This window comes from Mustela nivalis (assembly GCF_964662115.1).
Source record: "Mustela nivalis genome assembly, chromosome: 3".
NCBI classification, from domain to species: domain Eukaryota; kingdom Metazoa; phylum Chordata; class Mammalia; order Carnivora; family Mustelidae; genus Mustela; species Mustela nivalis.
The window spans coordinates 169,731,487-169,753,103 of record NC_139022.1 but is presented as its reverse complement, the minus strand read 5'-3'; the positions used below and the strand labels follow the sequence as shown (position 1 = coordinate 169,753,103).

The 21,617-nt window shown below is 41.2% G+C and overlaps 1 protein-coding gene across 1 annotated transcript in view; it reads right to left on the bottom strand.

The window, feature by feature from the left end:
- Window positions 1-21,617, bottom strand: part of DNAH5 (dynein axonemal heavy chain 5) — a 215,567-nt gene that overhangs the window by 30,430 nt on the left and 163,520 nt on the right. The window contains exons 61-68 of the mRNA XM_082725156.1: window positions 18,853-18,990; window positions 15,055-15,190; window positions 14,177-14,493; window positions 13,448-13,603; window positions 12,382-12,564; window positions 5,467-5,710; window positions 4,379-4,493; window positions 3,704-3,894 (exon numbers count right to left, since the gene is read on the bottom strand). Coding sequence (XP_082581282.1) covers window positions 3,704-3,894; window positions 4,379-4,493; window positions 5,467-5,710; window positions 12,382-12,564; window positions 13,448-13,603; window positions 14,177-14,493; window positions 15,055-15,190; window positions 18,853-18,990 — 1,480 coding nt within the window. The remainder of the gene's footprint in view (window positions 1-3,703; window positions 3,895-4,378; window positions 4,494-5,466; window positions 5,711-12,381; window positions 12,565-13,447; window positions 13,604-14,176; window positions 14,494-15,054; window positions 15,191-18,852; window positions 18,991-21,617) is intronic.

The window sequence follows — 21,617 nt, the reverse complement described above, 5'->3', positions numbered from 1 at the left end:
AAGCAGACTCCACACCAAGCAGAGAGCCTGACACAGGGCTGTATCCCAGGACCCTGCAATCATGACCTGACCCAAAGTCCGACACTTAGGGATGCGGGAGTGGCTCAGTCTGTTAAGCATCTGCCTTCTGCTCAGGTCATGATCCCAGCATCCTGGGATCAAGTCCCATGCGGGCTCCTTCCTCCGTGGGGAGCCTGCTTCTCCGTCTGCCTGAAGCTCCCTCTGCTAGCACGTTCTCTCTCTCTCTCTAAGAAATAAAATCTTTAAAAAAAAAAAAAAAAGTCCAACCCTTAACCAACTGAGCCCCCCGGGCACCGCATTACCTTGTCATTTTTTAGGCTCAGAAATATGTCATAGTAATGAACAAGCTTTAAAATCAAATAAAGGAATTGATGATTTTAGAAGAATCAGAAGCACAGGTATGGGCTACTGGATTCTGTCCTAACTCTGTGTGGTTAAGGTCTAGGACAAGGCAGCTCATCACCTGGGTTCCTGTTTCCAAATAGGTAACAAGGATTAAAGAAGCCTGGGTGTTGTGATGGTGACAGAATGAGAGAAAATATGTATGTAAAGCACATGAGACAGGACCAAGACCACAGCGGAGGGACACTAAAGGAGCAGCTGTTGTCGACATTGGCACAAGCTCTTTCAAGGAGAGAGTTTATCTAGAAATGTCAGCAGCACCCACGTGTTTAAAGGGTTCTTGTCTATGAATCAATATATTATTTATATCCATTTGAGCACACCCAAGCATCCTGCACTGTGTCACTTATTTTTGGTCAGTCTAACCACAGCAAACATTTCCACTGGGTAATGACTCTTACTTTGTAGCTGCTGACTTACCTAAGCTCACGTAACTCATATAACTCCCACGACACCATAAAATAAACGACACCTTAAAATGTTATTGTTGCCCATCTCAGAAGAACTAAATGTGTAAACAATCATATTTTAAGTCAAAGAAATATTATAGGATGAAATATATTGTTTAATAAACACCATCTATTAAAATATTTCAAGGAAAACATGCTCTAAGTATAATTCTTAAAAGGATATAACCAATTCATTTGGCTAACGTTAAAATCCTTTTTTGAACACAGCAGGTCAAGAACAAATAATAACACTCCAGATATTTATTGAACCAATCTCCACTTTATCCAGGTGCCATGGACCCCACTAAATTACTATCTTTTGGCCAAATCCATCTTAGTATATTTCCAACAAGGTAAAAGTATGGCCTTGAAGCAATTTTGATAAGATTATTAAGTCACCAAATCAAAACAGATTGCTTCAATGGCAGAGAGCAGTTAAAGACCTGAGGACAATGGCATTGTGTTGAAATATGTCATACCAATTTCCATGGAAACTGTCCATTTTCCAACAAACTCAAAAGAATAAGACAGACACCAGAGAGTTAGGGAGAAGCCATTTACAGGAAGGAAAGGGTGGTCCTTGCAACCAAAGCATTATTCATGGGTTAGCAGAGGGTAACAGTGGCATGAATATTTTTCCTGCCTCAAAAGTGTACAATGGGCCACAGAGGATGATGGTATTGGGTTGGGGGCAGATATATTCCTGGATGATACGGCACCAGATTAAATGTACTTCTGATGAGTGAACAATTGGAATAGGTATAATTCAAAATAAACTCTCCAGGTGACTGAGAGGTATGCGGTTGCCTCCATTCTGTGAATCCTTACTCTGGGAAGAAGTTTGAATTTATACCATAACACTTTGTAAAAAAAAAAAAAAATTGATACATTCTTACAACAAAAATTTCTACAAGTGATATCCCAGAATCATAAAGTGGTCTAGGTAAGGCAGATTTAGAAAGTCATCGGGGCTGAACCTGTTCCACCTTAGAGATGAGAAAATTAAAAGACCAGTATCCAAACATTTTCGCTCTCTAAATAACATTTTCAAAGAAATGACTTTAAAGTCCTTGCAGAAGAAGTTCCTCCACTGGGTCCTTCTCACCAACATCTCAGCCCCTCATTGAGCAATCTTGTGACATAGCTGCCTTGCAAAGCTTCCTCCAACTCTGTTGCATAAAGCAGGGTCACAAAACTGTTGAATGCCAAAACCCCGCAAAAACCAGTGCAGCCTATGTGAGCCTCAGATTAATAAAAAAAATAAAATAAAATATTACAGATAATATAATAATGCCTATCATTTGCTGAACATATCCTACATGCCGTCATTTACACAAATTGTGTGACTTCTCAATAATCTGCTGGTGTAGACTTGACCATCCTTGTTTTATAGCAGAGGAGACAGGAGCCTGAAAAGTTTGAAGAACGTGCTTGAGACACTCATCAAGAAATTAGCAAAGCCACTACTTTCTCTTAGAGTCATCCTAACCCTAAATCCCACATCTGCTATCATCACATCAAATGGCAACACATTTCCCAGTATTTCATCCAGACTTGGACACATTTTATGAGGAAATGCACTTCATGCCTGGATGGAGATGTCGGGGACAACAAGCCACAGGAAACCTCCATCAGCTGGAGCAGTCAATGACACCGTGAGACGGCTATTTGAAGGGCTCGGTGAAGAAGTCAACCCCTACACCTACGCATCTCCCTAAGGGATGTTTCCCCAAATCATTCACCATCCACATGCTCTGATTTAGAAAATCTGGAAAATAAAGAGATCTAAGGAGCCAGAGTTCAAGAGCTGGAGACAAAGAATAGAGAGAGAGAAAAAGAGAAAAATTGTCTGTAAATCATACATTCAAGTCTCACCAAATGAGTCTTGGTTGTTTCTATAAGATATGTATGCAAATGTATATTTATACAAACACGAATACACATTTGTTCACATTGGACATAGACCTATGCCGCCCAGGGCACCACAGGTGCAGAGCCACCCCCCTTCCCTCCTGCCCCTTCAGGGTTGTCTTCAAGTTCCTCTGCAGCTCCACTCTCCAGGGGAACGTGCAAATCTCTCCCCACCCACTGTAGAGAAAATTATGTCTTTTCTGTAAAGATAAACCTTTGCTTAGAAAGATACAGTAAATAAAGCCATGTAGACCCAGCAACATTTCCACTAGTTTTTGTCCAGATAGTCAAGAATGTGACAGCAAATGTGTTTCCTAGCCTTCCCTGGGCTGTAGTGTGCAGTGGCACAAGGGACCTGCCTGTGAGCAGTGCTTCAACAGATTCAGAAAAAACATCCACAACTGCCCCGCCCACGGCTTCTGCCTCTGTCACACCAGGCTTGCCCCTACCGGCACCTTGATGCCCATTCCTCTCCCTTTGACACTCTCCCTCTGCCTGTCCTCAGGGCCAGTGCCCCCGCCCCCTCCAGGCTTTTGTTCACCTGTCCATCTCTCAGGGAGGCCTACCCCATTAGGTATCCCACTAAATACTCCATTCCAATATTTTAGCTGCCCCCACCAACTCTGCATACACTGTTCACTCCCTGTCTCCCTTATCAAGCTCTGTTTCTTTTCCCCATCGTGCCTACTAGCTTCCACATACTACATAATTTACTGTTTCATGATGTGCCTAGTGTCTAGTCTGTGACTCAGCACACAGGAGGCTCTCAATAAATATTTATGCAATAAATGAACAAATAAAATATTGCACATATATGCAACCTTCAGTGAAATGCAAGACAACCGTTAGAGAAAAAAAAAAGTGCTGCTCTGCACCTTCAAGTAATTCCTACATCTGGACCTTTCTATTGTTATACTGACCTTTAACAAGGGTGAGAAACTCTTCATGCTTGACTCGGTTCCTCTGGATGTCGATCTTCAGGGTGAGCAGCAAGGTGAACAGGAACTTGTGTTCTTCATACAAGCCCCGGGCCGCATACTTATAAACCTCATAGGTCATATGCTCAATGATATTAGCAATCCTCTTGCTCGTAATTGGGCTTTTGACAGACCTGGTGGAGAGAACCAGACTTAAATCAGGCTTATCCCACTCCCCTTTTCCATTGCCCATAAAAATGTCTTTAGCGGAGAACAGGTAACTTTGGAGGGCCAGTTCTTTTTTACGCATAAGAATAAGCATCCTAAATCCAAAATAACAAGCATTCTCTCAGCATAAAATAACACAACAGAATCCGCAATGTTGTCTAAATCAATTTTACCCGCAGGGTATTATCACTCACAACAAGGTCTTGGGAATTCTCTTGTTTAACAGAAATAGATGAAACCCAAGGAATCAATCCATGGATGAAGAGTTGGTAGAGCTGTCTCTGAGCGTAAGAGGATTTATGCGAATGATGTGTTAACATGCTGGTAATTATACTCGGCTTAGATTAAAAAAAAAAAAAAGACTCAGTAGCAAAAGGAAAAGAAGTTATAAGGTCATCATTGGACCCTGCAGATAGAAAATTCAGCCTGGCTTCCTGAGTACAGACATACCTGGCTAAGGAAAGGTCAAACAAGCCAAGAAACTGGCCGAGCGAGGTCTGATACATTTCATTGACCAAGCGCATCTCAGTGATGAGGAAATACAGAATGCTGCCTCGCGTCGCCACTGAAAAACAAAGAAGGTTACATGGGCTGGGGTTGGACAGTGAATGACCCATGCACAGACCAGTTTAAACTCTAAATGAAAACAGGTCTTAGTTTTGTTTTATCCATGACTATCTACCAGCACTAGGAGTCTGGAGCAAGGCTCATGATGTATAAATTAGTTCTTATTCATAAGCTTTGTGTAAGCAGTCTGTTGTTCGTGTTTATCAAGTGGAATTTTCCACGTTAGAACTTCCAGATCCCTTATAAACATACTTCACTCTCTTTTCTCATTGGCAGAAAAGGCAATTGATGGGAAAGCAAAAACTGTAATGACCGGCAAATGGTGTAGGCATCTTATGCACCTCATGTCTATGCTCCAGGAGGAAGCCCCAATCACGTGTGGCCTCAGGTTGGCAAAACAAGGCATGGCAACGATGACTCTCCACCAGCACATGATACCGCTCTGATTATTTCTCTAAGAAGAATGATATATTTCTAAAGGAAACAAGGCTTTCCACAGGTCCCTCTTGTAACGCGTAAACAACACTGATTTGCAAATTTATGAGTAAGACTCCAGCACTCCGGTGAGACCAAGGAGCTACTTTTCTAATACAAAGACTGCAAACAGAATACTGGCTGATTGCTACCAAATGATAAAAAACTAGTGAACAGCCCATAAATGCTGCACTAACTCCTCAGATTTCGAAACAGTTGTCAGACGTTCTTTCAAAATCCTCCCTCTGTACTTTCTAAGTGTAAAGAATTTGCCAACCCACAGGAACGGTAAGCACCTAGAAAATATACACCATTGCAAATTTTTTTCATCTCAGTTTTACCGAATGCCTCCCAAAGGGATGCCACAAAACGTGAATGGCCACCCTGCCTCGTGCCACCATTTTCATTAATGTCCTTCGTTCCTTTAATTTCTCCGATGTTCGGTTTTTTTCTCACTTCATTTTCCTGTGACATTTATCTTTCATTACCAAACTTACCAGGTCTGTATTCCTCCCGGGCTGAGTTAATTTGAATTTCTGTCTCTGCCGAAATTTCCAGCTTCTGTGTCACCTCTTCCGCGGTCTTTTTTGTGTTACTCAGCACAACTATGAGACTCTCGTCTTCCACCAGGGACCCCCGGGTACTCGTCAGCCGGTAAAGCAAATTATCTTCTAGCTCTTTCATCCTTCTTTTGTTTGCAGTCACCTCCTCCACGAGATGAGTTCTCTCTTTCTCCAGTTCCTGTGAATTGGCATAAAGATATTTTCCTCCTTAATTAACAACTATTGTTTGGCCATTCCTGAAAAAGTTAACCTATGGGACTGCCTTCCTCCACTGTAGTTCTCATACTGGACTGCTGAAAATACATCAGATTAAGAGGAGGGGGAGAATGAATGGAAGAAGGGAGAATGGATGGCCAATAACAAGAAATTTGCTAAAAACACTACCAACATCCCTGGACCATCTATCTATTTCCTAAAGCCAAATCATTTTAAGTGACTTCTGGAATTATATGTAAGCTTGTTTTGAAGGTGAAAAATAGTTGAGAATATATTGGGATATATTCGAAGACGCATATCGATCTCTCGGATTAAATACATTTTCTTCTGTTTAGTTTTTGTTTATAAGAGCTCTGTTGTTGTCTGAATGGGATTATTGTCAACTCGCTGGTTGAAATGGTATCCAATCCCCCAAAAAGCAAGTGTCCAAAAAACTTAGTCAAACAATCCACATGGCTGTTGTAAGTATCTTTAAATGGGAAACTGTTTTTGGTCTGGAAAGGTGCTATTTTCTCCAAGAGAAGGAAAGTTCTAGATCTTTCCTGAAAGATCTTTTTAAACAGCTGGGGAGAGTGGGACGCCTGCGTGGCTCAGTTGGTTAAGCAGCTGCCTTCGGCTCAGGTCATGATCCCAGCGTCCTGGGATCGAGTCCCACATCGGGCTCCTTGCTCAGCAGGGAGCCTGCTTCTCCCTCTGTCTCTGCCTGCCATTCTGTCTGCCTGTGCTCGCTCTCTCCCTCTCTCTCTCTGATAAATAAATAAAATCTTAAAAAAAAAATAAAAAAATAAACAGCTGGGGAGAGAACGGTTTTGGAAGGTTATTGTCCTTACTGGCTACTTCTTCGTCATGGTGGTTTGGAGAGGGAGAGTCTGTGGAACAGAAGGAAAAAAAGGATGAACTGGGGAGGGTGGAGAAAGAGGCCATGGCCATGACACAGAACAAGCCAAAGGCAGCACAAAGCCCAGTGGCTGTAACTGAAAACCACAGATCTAACATAAAGGTGGTAGTAACAAAACTGCATGAAGACAAAGAACAAAGGCCACTGGCCACTGCGTTCTGTTCTGGCCAACTAATCACCGTTGACCCAACACTTATGATGGGTACAACCCTACCAGGCTTTGAGCAAAATCTCAGAATTTGCTTAAGTCTTGGAGACAAAGCAACTCCAGCACAACCTGCCTCTATCTGCTTCCTTTTCCTGGGTTACATTGAAAAGCTTCCTTCATGGTTATTTTCATTTCACTTATTCACCGGATAAGAATCTCAAATTTGAGAAAATGTAAAAAAACAAACAAACCAACAACAACAAAAAAATGAGTACAGAAAGTGAAAATGAGTACAGAAAGTGACATCTAAGACACCTGCAAAATTCCTCACAAAAAGCTACTGTTAAAAAAGAGAACTTACGCTACAGTTACACTAAGAAATAAAGTAATAAAGTTTAAGGGAAAAATTCAAGTATTTTTTATTGTCATATTCCCACATTTCCCACACTATCACTATCATGTCTGAGTTCCTAAATATCTATCTAAATATCCTAAGTATCGGTCTAAATATCCTCACCTCTTGAAGATGACCAGTAAGGGAAAGAACGTAAAGCCGTAGGGAGAATCATGGTTTTGACATCAGGGAGACATGTGCTTGAATCGCAGCCCCCAGAGATCTATCAGCTAAATGGTGTTGGCCCTATTATATAACCCTAGAGCCTCCGTTTCCCTACGTGTGAGATGGATATGGAAACAGCTCAGACAGTGATCGTCAGGATATAACTAGTAAAGCAGCTACAACAGAAACTGAATCACAATAACTGCTCAAAAGACTTCTCTCTCCCTTTTCTCCCCTTCTTCGACTCTTCCCAAGCATGGATTTTTCAGAAGCATTATAATAGTTATTGGGAAAATAAGCAGTTTGGAAAATAAAATTATAGGCTGGCACAAAATAAACCCTACTTCGGAATTTCACAAATCATTATAATAGCCTAATAAAGTGGCTGAAATGGGACAAAAGAGAACTTTCTGATCTTGTACTTATCTTAGAGATGCATGGTCTCGTGTCTGCTGGGACGAGAACATGTGCTGTCAAATCCCAAACTGTACTGAGTCTTACGGATTCTTCCAGCACCGTAGTTCTTCCTCCGTCTATGGGTTCCAAACCAATAGCCAGGGCCCTGGGTTAGCCTTTAGTTACTCCTCAGGGACTAGTCTAACTACGACTGGTCTCCCTGCTCATCCTCTGCTCTGTCCTCACCCCCTTTCCTGCTCCTAGACCTTTGGGGATCTCTCGCAGCTGTTTTGAAAGATCCAACATTCTCAACATAGTTTACAAGACATTTCAACCTACACTTCCAATCTCATCTCCGCCTGAGAACTACAGAATCAGTACTAAAATCATAACCCCATGTTACTCACGAAAACTGTTGATCACAAAATAAACAGTTAATATAATGTATACAAAGGGGCAAATCATCCAGTTCCTGATTTTAAAAATAGCAAGTAAAAGCTTGAACACTATTCAGATGTTTGGAGTCAGTTCAATATCATTGTTAACACCAACAAATCTGTCAATTAAAGTAACTGCCTGTATTCCTAAAGGATTAAAATGAGGCTAAGAAGTACATTTCTCCCGAAGTCTGAAACTGATAAAATAATATCCCCTAAAGTAAACAATATAATTTAAAGCAATTGGGAATTATGAAAGCAATCTGTATACTAAATAGTGGGTAAAAGGCCAATCACTACAATGGGACAAGAGTTATGGAAAAAAAGAAAGTAATCTCTGAAGGTAAACAGAACAGCTATTTGCTTCTCTTTTCCTTTCCTTTTCTTTTTTTTTTTTTTAAAGATTTTATTTACTTGACAGAGATCAAGCATGAGCAGAGGGTAGGAGCAGTGGGGGGAGGAAGAAGCTCATGCCCCACTGAGCAGGGAGCCCCAAGCAAGGCTTAGGGCTCGATCCTAGGATTGGAGGACCCTGAGATCACCACCTGAGCAGAAGGCCGATGCTTAACCAACTGAACCACCCATGCACCCCTGCAACTTGTTTTTCACTCAGGATTTTAAAACAGAAAACCTATTTTGGGATAAGGTTTTCAGTGTATGCTCACATGTATGGCTGATTTAAACATCGTTCTGTTCAACTATGACTTTAGGTCCCCCAAACTATAAGAAGATAGTTCTTTTTGAAATTAATAATAAGGAGCAAAATTGATCAAAATAACATTTTGTCTATAAGCATTTTCCCATCAAAGGGATTACCTCAACACACACACACACACACGTAAACATTTGTGTTATGTATTCTATTTACTAAGGCTGCCATTTAAATTTTTTATAGAAACTTTGATAATATGAAAAGTATCCCCAAAGTGGGTAAGAAAGTACAGTAGTGATTCAGAACAATATCAGGAAACATACTATGTATTAATCAAAGTATCAAAAATTAAGTAGCTCAACAAAGATGCAAATGACAACTAAAAATATTTGTGTACCTAAACTGCATCTGTCACTACGGTTTTGAAATCAGTAAAAGGAAACAGGTGACAGCCTTTCAGTTCTAAGAGATCACCCAGGCTTTCATCCAAGGATCCTTCCCTTTTTTACCTTACATGGCAATTAAAATAGAAAGATTAAACAATAGCATTCAGATTTATTTTTCTCTATAGCGATGAGCTGGTGATAACGACATCTGTTTAAGGATCCTCATTAAATTATTTCTTCTGTTGGATCCACCAAGTTTGGGTGCTTCCACCCCTAAAATAAATCAAACATCTGTTGGCTCCTCTGGGATTTTGAACAAGGTGACCTCTGAGGCCTTGTGTTGTGTGAACAATAGAAGCTATTAATCTAGATTAGTATTTTTCGCCTAATACTATATAGCTCTCTTTGAGTTTCTGTCTTGTTCTCGGGGATCAAGGTAAGAGTGAACCTAAGGGGAAAAAAAAAAATTTAAGGATAGTTGCTAGAGAACTACTGGTTTGCTGCCTGTTTAAAATGGTCTTGATACCTCGCCTTCTGGTGACAACAGCAGGCTACCTACATCTACTCACATCAGGTCAACAATTGAATATGGCCTTGATGTGACCTTGAACAGCTCACACATTTAAAACGACTGCTTTGCAGCACCCAGAAAATGTAGAATCATTAAAAATCTGCCTTCCCTGCATTCCTGTGCTCTGGGGTTTGCATCTGTTTCTGAAAGGCAACAAACCCCGAGAGCCAGCAGTCTAACAACAGAGCACTGACGAGACCAGAGCCCATGTGATAACAAGGCTCCTCACTGCCAGTATCTCCAAGACACTGGACAGCTGGTGAATTTATGGATTCAGAGAAAAACAGCCTTTCCCTGGCATCATAAGTCATTGTTCCCAGCCACCTTTCAGAAGAACCGACAGACCGCTAAAGGTTGGATTCATCCTGACTGCAGAGAACCCACACCTGGTTTCAGCTCATGTGTTAGGGAATTTCTTAGATGCCTTCCAACACCAGCTTCTTAAGCGGGGTCTTCCCTGCTTTCAATACCCACCCTTGGCTCTGAACAGCATGTTATCCTGATGGAGTATACACAGTAATCACCTAAGAAGAGACCATAGTCAGAGAGACTGCATTGTCACAGAAGTCAAAGGAACACTTTTTGAACCTGTAAGGCTCTTTTCAAATGAGTTACTCAATTTCCAGAAAGCACCAGAGATCAACTCAGACCCCCTTGCCACCATCCAGGCTAAGGCGATTTAGCAATGTGAGTGAATTCGGGAGTGTGGGGGGAAGACGGGATGCTACAAAAGAAAAGGCGGCTTGCAGGTTGTATATTACTGAAAAGCCTTCGAAAGTAAGTTCAACAGCTCACTTCATGCATGAGACCTTGTGTTAGAGGGAAGAAAATACAGGTTACGTGTTGTCTAATCATGTGTTTCAGGGTAGGAAGACCCTCTAATACTCTAAGAGAGTGAGGGTCCCATTCATATGGCCATACTTTTCCCAAGAATTATCTACTCGGAGCCTGGAATAGATTCTGATCATGGGACAACAGCAAAGGAGTAGTTTTCTCAAGACACTCAAGGCACTTTTCCGGGGGGGGGGGGGGAGAAAGCCCAGCCTGGGATCCACATTGGCTTTTCAAGGCTGTTGAAAGCCTTTTCAAACTTCTGTTTGAACAATTATGGCTTCAGTGCTGGAGCTGTTTTGCTGCAAATAAAATCTGTCAGAACAAATTATTTCTTCCAAGGAAACTATATTCATCTCAGCTGAATGTAAGAAAACCAAAGACAAGCCTATGTTTCAAACTGCTGCTGGGACTCCTTATCTGCTGGAAGCCAACACCACAGGTGAAAGCAGAGCCTAACACAAGGGTATTGGCCACTGCCCCAAAGACTCTTGGGGATTCCCTGCTCGACATTGCATGTGGCGGATGAAGAATCCCAGTCGCTCCTAAGTAAGGATATGGCAGTGCTAGGCTTCCTCAACCAGCTCGAGTCTGACTCACAAAATAAAGAAGCGCATATTCTGAAGGCTGCTATCACTTCAGGAGCAAGTCTGTGGTAGGAACTCTGGCCTCAGTTCCTGGCATTCTGAGGTCACTAACTACGTGAATCTACAAAGTCAGATTTAATGCTCCTAATAAAACTTCCAACCATAGGACTCTATGATTCATGCACTATAAACTAAAAAATAAAAAGAGACTACCCATAAAAAAGGAAAGGAGGGAGGGGGAAAGTGGTGAAGAAGCAAGAGATAAACATATAGAAGGACTCCCAAGACCAAGCATGAAGCACACACACACACAATGTTTTTTCAAAATCATAGAAAGGACAAATTCCAAAGATTTTGCCAAAGGTTTTAACCTAAATAAATCTTGAGTCAGTCTAAAAGGGGGCTATAAAATAAAGTAGACTTCTCGTTGCTCCTGGAGAAAATCAATAGCAACTCTTAGAGTTCATGCAGCTCTACCCAAACAGTCTTATTAAAATCCGGTGACTCAAAACAAGGAGGTTTATAAGTTATTGGCTATTTTTTATCGATCATTAAGTTATTCCACCAAATAGAAGTAGAGAAAACAGATACGTGACCAAGCCAGAGCCTCCAGAAGGTGCTCAGGGAGGTTCCAGAGTCACAAATGTCTGTCCCGTCACAATATACATGCAGCTCTCTCATATAGGCAACAAGTAAGACTTGAGAATGTTGTCTGTTAGCTGTTTTTAATCCCAGGGGTTTGAAGTCACTAGTCTTAACTTTATACTCCAGAAGCATAATAATGAATTGAATGAAAGCAAAACCTAGCTGTATCCTAGAAACCTAAAAGTTAACAGGCAAACAGAACTCACGACCATGCAAACTCTTCAGAGAAATGAAGCAATGTAAGACCAGAATAATGATGCCGGGCATGAGACTGATATTCTCATAGTCCCGTCATTATGCTCCACAAAATCAATGGATATATATGATTTATGAGACAGATGAAACACAGAAGGTAATCGGTTAGTAATTACCCAAGACACCTGGGAATGAATAATGGAAAAAAAAAACCACAGGGATAAAAGGCAGGGGGGCCTTAATCCTATGAAAACTTTTATCATATTATTTTCGTCAATGAAAGAATCACAACACAATGCCGAAAAGGAGGTGGTCACACTTCACTCACCTGCTTCTCTGTGAGGATGACTCTCCCCAGTAACTGATCTTCCAGACCTTTCATGGTGACAGTGAAGTCAATGATAGAGGTCCGAGCACTTATTTCAGGGGTGTAGGCTGGGTTGGGCAGTTTGGTGGTGATGTAGAGTCTGAAGCCATCCATCACGTCTACTTCCTTATCACCAACTTTCACCTTTATTATAAAAATAAAGTCAAAAGTAATAAAACATGCATACACCTTCCTGTGTCCTTTTCTGCACAGGATCAAGCATTGCTTTAAGTAATTATATAACTGGAGATCTCTGTATACTGAAAAAGAATTCATCATTAGGCATTCACAGGGCTTCAAACCACTAGGATGAAAGAAAGAAAGGTGGGTGGAAAGGAGGAAGGGAGGGAGGAAGTTCAATGTATGCCAGTATATACCATAAATTAGAAGTTAGCACCAAAATTGGTGTGATCGTGAAGAAGTGAGATGGATAACCCATCCAAAATTTCGTTCAGAGATCAAAACTGATGACATCACATATGTACCAAAGGGTATAAAAATGTTTATTACTCATATAATGAGATTTCTGGAGAGATTAAAGTAGGTCCCCAACCGGTTCCAAAAACTGATTGAGAGAGTAAGGAAAAGTAGCGGTCTTCGGGTTTTATGGTGATTAGGAGCTTGGGCTGGGATAAAGGTTCCCACACAGGGCATCAACAGAGGATTGTATGGTTTGATTTTCCCACCATTGTCAAAGGCAAAAGTTCCACATTTTCTTGTCAGCTTGCCCAGATTTGAGACAGGAGGGGAGGGTGAAGGTCATGATGGGTTTTGAAAGACATCCCCACAGTCAATCATCAAAATGGAGTCAGATTCTGTCACACAAAAGAAGTAGATATTTCTAAAAGGACTGTTCTTAAAAACTTTAATCCAAACTCAGGAAGTGTAGAAAAGAAAAGCAAATGTCTCTTCCAATGACTCAAATTTCAGTTGTTGCCTAATGAGAAAATTTCATCTATGTCTATGTCACATTTACCCGGCCTCGTGCTAATGGTTCCGCACATTATTATCAATAGGTTTAACCTACCTTAAATGTAGACCCAGTCTTAATGAAGTTCCTCTCCAAAACATTATCCAGCGCTGGATCTAGTTCCTCCCCAACATCTTCAATAAGCAAGGGCCTTCCAAGAGAAAGACTGTCCTCCAGATGGTTTCTGAAATACTTGTGATTGAGAGATGTGATCTAGAAACAAGACCCAAAGGTTGCTGTTGACAATATCACGATGTCACACACACAGAAAACAGACATTAAATGGTGCCTGGGCATTCTATCATGGGACACAAATATGGAGATCTTTAGAGAACCTTATCTGGAACCCATAGAGGGTGAGACTGTACTGCAAGCTTAAACTGTTTCCATCCTTTTCTTTTACAAACTGTCATTCCCCAGGGCAACCTGTCTTCTCATCACCATCACTTTTGTGACAAATAATAATGGGATAATCATGAAGCGTCCTAGTTCAGTGCTACACACATGGTGCGGTACAACTCCACACTGCTCTGTTCATCAAGGAAGGATTTAGGCTCTAACAGGGGAATCTGAAACCTTCAAAAGATGGCATTAGTAGAGATCCATACAAATGTAAACACAATTTTTAGAAAAGATTTTAATATTAGAGTTTAGACTTGCATCTGTTACTGCTCTATCAAGGATTACAATAGCTACTATTTTCAATTATTTCTTACTTCTCAGACTCTTGTTCATCTGTGGCAATAAAACCTCTCGGTAGCATGAATGAACTCAAACTCAAGTTACCTGGAGTTCATACTGGCTTTCTTTGTTTTTAATCCAGATCTTCCCTTGAGTCTGTGGGTCAATTAACAGAGGATAGCGAGATGCCTTTGTGACAATGATTCCATTCTGAATGGACAGGTCATCGTTTGGCAGACCTTGGAGGTTCCATTCACTAATAGTGGGAGCATCAATCAACATCTCATTGAGATTTAGGTTATCTCCAAATGGGATTTCCCGGACTTTCATTTCCTTCTGCCAGTCATTGAGCAGCAGACTGCGAAACTCTTGGTTAAATGGACCAGAATAAGATAGAAAAGCTGTAGCCAACAACACATCCCCTAAAACAGAAAACAGAATGCCACTGAAATACTTTATAATCAGCCTTGTAAATGTGCAGAATATTAAATATATTCTAAAGGCAACCACTCTTTTAAACTAACTTCCAGAAACCAGACCGTGACTATATGTTGCTATGTCTTGGTGAATAAGCAGTAGATCATCGTTAAACAGGTCCAAATGGTCCACCTGACAGGCAAGTAACACCTGACAGGCATCATCAACTAGGTTATTTTGATTCTTGCTGGATGTGAGAGTATGACTTTGGAGCTTAAGGGATACAAATCCTGAGAAGACAGAGCTTCCATTCCAAGTGACCCTGGTCAATAAGACCATTGACTCACAGGAAAATTTGAAAGTGACCCTTTGAAGGTCAAGAGCACATCTACCTAATAAGGACTGCACAGATGCCAGACCAGTATTCATCCTTCTGAAACATCTGGGCACATACACACAGGAATTTGAAGGACTAGAGGGTTCGTTTGTATTCTGATTAAAGTTTCAGTTTCCTAACGCCCTAACAGAGTCCACACGTAATCTGATTAATACAGGAATTTACATACCTACAAGTCTTTTTGTTTGTGCAGCAAACTCTTTGCTTTGTTCCGTCCATCTTTCTTTTTCTCCCGCCAAGCCCCCGATCAGCGCGGAGGCCGTCTGCATCTTCCGCCTGCAGCGCTCCGCGTCCTCAAGCAAGGTCTAAAAACGGGCCAGAATCAGAAGAGAACTCTGTTCAGAAAAATATGGCCTCTGGCTGAGGAATATAATTTTAAACCATTATATATTATCTGCCCTTCTGAGACCTGTGAGCCATTTATCTCACAGGAAGTATAAAACTCAATGCCTGTGTGCCTGTGGTAGCCAAAGCCCAGCTTTTAAACCTTTACAAGGGTCCTGAGCCCACAGGTCACACTCTCCCCAGGTGTTAATAAGTAAGAGATAATAGAAATTTGTGTCATTTATGAGTTCCTTATAAAGAAAAATAGAGATAAAATACAAGCATACTTACTAATACATAGCACAAGAAAAAGTAAAACACATATCCTACTTGAAAATCAGGAATATTTCTCCTGTTAAAGTTCTCACATCATTAATGCTTCATGTAAGTGCACATCTCCTCTGACTTGAAGTGAAACTTTATATTAATCTTCAGATTGTGCTATTCTGAGGTTTGCTCACAGATCCCGGGGACACCTGACTCAGCAGGTCCCTTTCTGGTGCTCTGTGCATCAGTAAAAGACCATGAACCAGAATTTCACATGCTGTTGCCACTCAAGTCTCCATTCTTAAAAACAAATGGTCCTCCTCCTTCTTAAGACCACTGCTAACGCTACTTGTAAAAATGTGTATGTATGAAATAACAGTGGGGACAGATAAAGATTTAACTACAGGACCAGTCACCGGAAATTCATTTATAACATTTATGTATGTTACACATAATATATAATTATGTTATATATGCTAAATGTCTAATGATAGAGAAACATTTAAATAAATTATTGTGGAATAAGCATACTCTGAAGCCATTAAATTATTTTATAAAGATTTTTATAATCAAGAAAATATTCAATTACTAAGTTAAAAATTTAATTTATAAACAGTATGCATTGAATTATGTTATGTATTTAAATGTTATATTTTACATATATTTTTAAAATATATGTAAAGCAAGGAAGATGTTCAGATGGGAAATGAAAAAGAGCAAATACTTCTCGTGTTCATTTCCAGGATTCTCTATGCGTATATTCCATAAAGAACATGAGTTGCTTCTGTAATAGTAACACAACACAGTGTTTTTCAAAAGCAAGATACGTATTCTAGTTTGTTCTCTGAGATTCTATTCTCCTGTTCCCTTTCCCCCAGAGTTACTGCAGGAGACCTCAAAGCCCAGCTGAGGTGTGCCCCCCACATCTATGTTGTCCGTATTTGTTTATTTGTTTCTCCCCAAGAAGAAAGATGCCAGCTAGGAAGTGTGACCCTACAGATCACTTACTTCTGCCTACCTTTGAAACTAACTTTTCATGTAAAAGATATTTTTAAGATTAAGTTGTATTCCCCAAATTCCCCATCCCATTTACAAATAAGAAAATGGCCAAGACCCTCTTCTCTGGCATTTTTTTTTCTGGGAGCCCACGCTCATTTGGGGGATGGGAACAGCAAGAATGGAGAGGAGCGGACATCAGAGAGTACGGAAGCCAGGAGCAGCTCTTCCCTCTAAGCCTGGCTGGGGTAATGAGCGGACTTCCCTGGGTTCCTCGGGCAGGGCCCCAGCCCACTCTCTGTTCATGCTCCCGGGGGGTAACCAGCCATCCTAAAGGCCTAGGGAAGTGGGCCCCACAAAGGCACCACCCTGTGCAGAGAGGAGTCGGGCACACACTCCTTCAGCGAACAGCAGAGACTTGGGGCTGGAGCTTATGGGTCCCACCGTGGTAAACTGTGCATTCAAGGCTCCCCTCCAACCTTCTGTAAGTCCGTAAGCACCCGGGACTTGCATGGTGCTCATGGAGGGGGAAGGAGCCACAGAATAACTAAAGGTCATCTTCACTCCAGCATGGGGGAGGCAGGTAGACTCCCAGCCAGATTTTGTGTTTTTTAATTAAAAAAAATTTGACATTTGTCAAAACAAGTTTTAAAGTCAGAGCCATGCCTTCACAGTAGCACTTCTTGTATGGTCCTAACAAGCAGGAGATGCTCAAATCCAAAATAGCATATTGAACGAACTGATGCAAAAATATTCCAACTGAAACAGAACAACACGGGACCTAAAATATTTCCAGTGTATTCAGTAGCGCCTCCAAATGGATGGGAGTGTCCCCCGTGGCAAATAATGATCACTCTTTCACCATAGTTTCCGAAGTAGATTTTCTCTTTATGTGATGATGATAGGTGAATCCCAAAAGCATAATAAACAAACCCCAATAGGTGATGTACAATTACTTCTCTAAAATTTCTAAAAGTCTCTTCTTTTGCTTTCAGGAGTGGAAGTATCACACATTCTCACATAGTAAAATTTGAGCATTCATCTAAGTTCCCTTGTTGGGACTCCTGTAAGAGACTGGACAATCAGAGTGGGAACCACAACCCTGACCACTGAAGATCGAGAGCCGGCAGGAGGAAGGGAACAGAGTTTTTCCTTTATCTCTTATTTACCAAACACGGGATTTACCAGAGCCAGATACAGTCTTTGTAGGGCCAGAAGCTAACATATCTGTCCACTTCAAGAAAATCATTAGAGATTCATAAATACAAAACACCAAGGTGAATGTGTGTTTAGACTGAGAGGGGAAAAAACACTACAAAGTCTTGGTGTTGGGGCATCTGGGTGGCTCAGTGGGTTAAAGCCTCTGCCTTGGGCTCAGGTCATGATCCCGGGGTCCTGGGATCGAGCCCTGCATGAGGATATCTGCTCAGCAGAGAGCCTGCTTTCCCCTCTCTCTCTGCCTGCTTTTCTACCTACTTGTGATCTCTGTCAAAGAAATAAATAAAATCTTAAAAAAAAAAAATGTCTTGGTGTCTTAGAAACTCAGGTACCTTTCGTCTGAAATTTCTAGGCATTTTATCCAAATGCTTATATGCAAATACTTGCCAACCATAACCGGGTCTCCCTCTTACCTACAACTCCCAGGATCCCCAGCGCCTAGGACACTGTGCACATGAGAAGCTCTGAAGCTTAAGTTACATTAGTTGTGTGTTAAAGCTGCCTGAATTTCCAGAAGGAAAGAAGTCCGTATGGAGCTGGAATTATTAGAAACAAGATAAAGAACCTATTGCCCAGTGAACCAGAAGTGTCTGAACCCAAATTCTGAAAGGTTCTACAGCTGCTATTTGCAGCCTAGGTTGAGAAGACCATAGACGGTCATTGTCATCAGATGCAACCATGTGGCCATAACACTGGTCCAGCAGAGAAGCCTGAAGTGGACACCAGAAGACCAAGATCTACTTCTGACTGCCCAGCCCTACAACTAGGAGCTGTCCTCTGGACCTCAGCTCCTTTCTCCAAAATGACAATTTAAAAAGCCATCTTGCTTACCTTGCAAGATCAATTTAAAGCTTAAATGAAATGAAGAGGGAAGACATGATTTGAAAAACAGAAAGTGCTCCACAAGGGGCTGTTTTCACCACCATCCATGAGAAGACTCAGAATGTTTATGTTCCAGAACAGACTCCCATCTTGGCTGACCATCCTGACCTCTCACCAAGGTCCTCAGGGCTTAGTGAAGGATGAAGTGTTGTTTATGTACTATGTATACATTGAATCAATCCCTGCTGGGAACCAAACCCTTGGAGAAAGAAAGGAGCAAAGGAAGGGTTTATGGTAGCCATATTAACGTATGACCGTCCCTTCAGTGCCGAGGAGTTACCTGCTTCTCGGTCATGGCCTGTTCATACTCAGCCTGCACCACGTCAAGCTCTGCACGCTTGTCATCCAGCTCAGCCTGGGCCTTCTGCAGATCTTGCATGGCCAAGACGTAACGATTCTCCTGGATCACCAAGTTGGCCTGCACAGGACATACCCGGGGTGAATGAGGGACCAGGAACAACCAACCAATCAGCCAGCATTTCTTCTGAGATCTCAGCCATGCTCATACCTGTTCTCTGCTCTTCCCCTAGAGTCTTGGCATTAAGTCAAGACCAAATTTCAGTGTGGACTTGACATAAATGTTTATAAGCAGAAAATTGTAATTCATTCGAAGTTAGCACATCTTTTCTGTCAAGTGACAGATAATAAATAGTTTAGATGTCTTGGCCCGAGGGGCAAAATTGAGGCTATTATTCAGGCACTTACTTAAAAACCATTTAAAAATGTAAAAATTCTTCTTATTTCACAAGCTGTACACACAGAGGTTGTGAGCTAGATTTGGCCTGCAGGCTGGAGTTTGCCAGTGCTTAGATCAGAGCATTGCGGTATGAAAAGCACATAGGTACTCTACAGAACATTGTAAGATTATTGTAGGAAAAGAAAAAAATGAATATTGAGAACCATCTGCCGAGTAAGACTCATCACTATTGATGAGGATGTTAAAACTAGATAAAAAATGGAACCTAATTATTCACTGAAGGTAAAATACAGATTTTCTGAGCCATGGTGATCTCGATGTCGTTCTTGTAGTCTAGTCTTCTATATTGCTTGCCTTCCATAAAAGAATTGTTACCTTGAGCTGTGACTAATTAAAAATACTTATTTTTAAGGAAGCTACTAAATTTGACTCAAAAGCGATATTCAAAAGCAGTATTAGCAAAAGAGGAGATATAGAAATCAGTTCTTGCTTACAGGAATTTAGATGCTTTAAACAATTTTTTGGAATCAAATTTTTCCTTTTTAAGTCTCTAAGATGTTAAAATTGACTTTCATGGGGGATAATCCACTATTAGGGCCACGTTCTCTCTGGGGTGTTTCAGAAGAAAAGATTACCTTGAAAAAAATTTTTTGAAATAAATAATTTTCCTGTCTGAAAACCTCAGGCTCCCAAATTTTGGAAGAATAACTCTTTAAGGGAAACCCCAAGTTCTATAACTTACTAGGACCAATGACAGGCAAAAGCGTGGCTTAACAACTACACTTTAAAAAGGATCTAACTCTTGGGACATGTTCTTCTCTGGTCTGCTGTAAACCACACCTGTGGCTGAGGCATAAATATAAAAGAAAAGCAAGGTAACAATGCCCAACAACTCTCTAAAGCAACACACTGATGTCAAACCATCACAGCTCCAGAGATTTTGAATATTTTCTAGAATTTTCTAAATTGAGAAAACTTTTCAAGAAGATCTCAAAAGTTGCCAACCAAAAGGCATAGAATCCTTCAAGTCTAGCGGCTCGCCTTGGGAGCTATGGGCCTCCATGCAGATAGCTTACATTCTGTAAGATTCAGTTTATCTATGACGATGCTGAAGATCTACCTCCTGTGATGTGTGTGAGAGAGGATTAAATAAGATAATGCATGTAAACACCCACCACTGGTGTTTGGCATAGAGCAAGAATCCAATAAATAACAGATGTTGTTGTCCAAGTTGAGTATTTAAGGCTCTATTGTTATAAACATCCTGTTTCTGTGAATGGATATTTACTGGTTTTCATGGTTTTCAAGGAGAAATCTCATTATAATTAACTTGAACAGAGTCTAAATTGCTATTAGTTGGTATTTAAGTTTATTCTCTACTAGATGTCACTTGGCCCGTTGACAGGAGTGTTCCCCAGACAAAGGAGAAGAGCCCCTCAGGGTCCTCGTCACTGCTTAGTGTTGAGAAGGTTCCAGCTGGAGTGTAAGGAGTGTCCTTAATCTGTCTTCACTCAGAAGCAGGGAAGCCCCTCTGGGAACACGCAAAATCAGAGGCCTTGGTCAGGGTTGTTGCATACGTTAGCAGAGTTGCCCAGCGATAATCTGCACCCCCTCCATCTTCGCCTTCTCTGAAGCAGTGACTGTGTAGGCTCTAACTGCACTTCTGTTCACGACAGAACATTCAGAAGGACCTGATGCACTCAAGGCTCCCGGGGCCTGGGAGCTCCTAAGACATTAGGAGGTCACTTCCGGGTCTGACTTCTCAGAAAGAGAAACAGAGGATCTAGGAGCAGATAAAACATTCCCCCTTCTGACAGTGTTCCCTTCACTTACTTCCTACTGCACGATTGAGGGTGTCCTAGGACCAGGGGGAGGCTAAAATGTCATAGAATAGGGGAGTGGATTTCCTTGTTCTTATGTAAACCTTGTTCAGAACGGTCATTATTTAGCATTGATTTTGGCTCATTTTCTTTAGAATAGTTATAGTGACATAAAAGCTGTCCATCATGAATTCAACAGTAATTCCCTTAAAAACACTGCATGCTCACTCACTGGAAAAATTTGCGAAGGAAGTCCTGCACGTTTCATTTGATAAGGCTGTTCCAATTCAGCCAGTATCAGAAGGCCCATTTTGGAGCTACGCTGGAGTCTCCAATGGTCCCCAAATTCATAATGTTGACAGCATGACATCAATCATTGGTTCTGAAATTCCCTAAACCAAATGAGCCTTTGTTCTTTAAGTTGCTTTAAGACCCCAAGGGGCTTTAGCCACTGAATAAATGACCCTGGTATGGTAACAGAAAACGAAATGGGACTTGCAAGTCAATCCCTATCTTCTTTCCACTCTA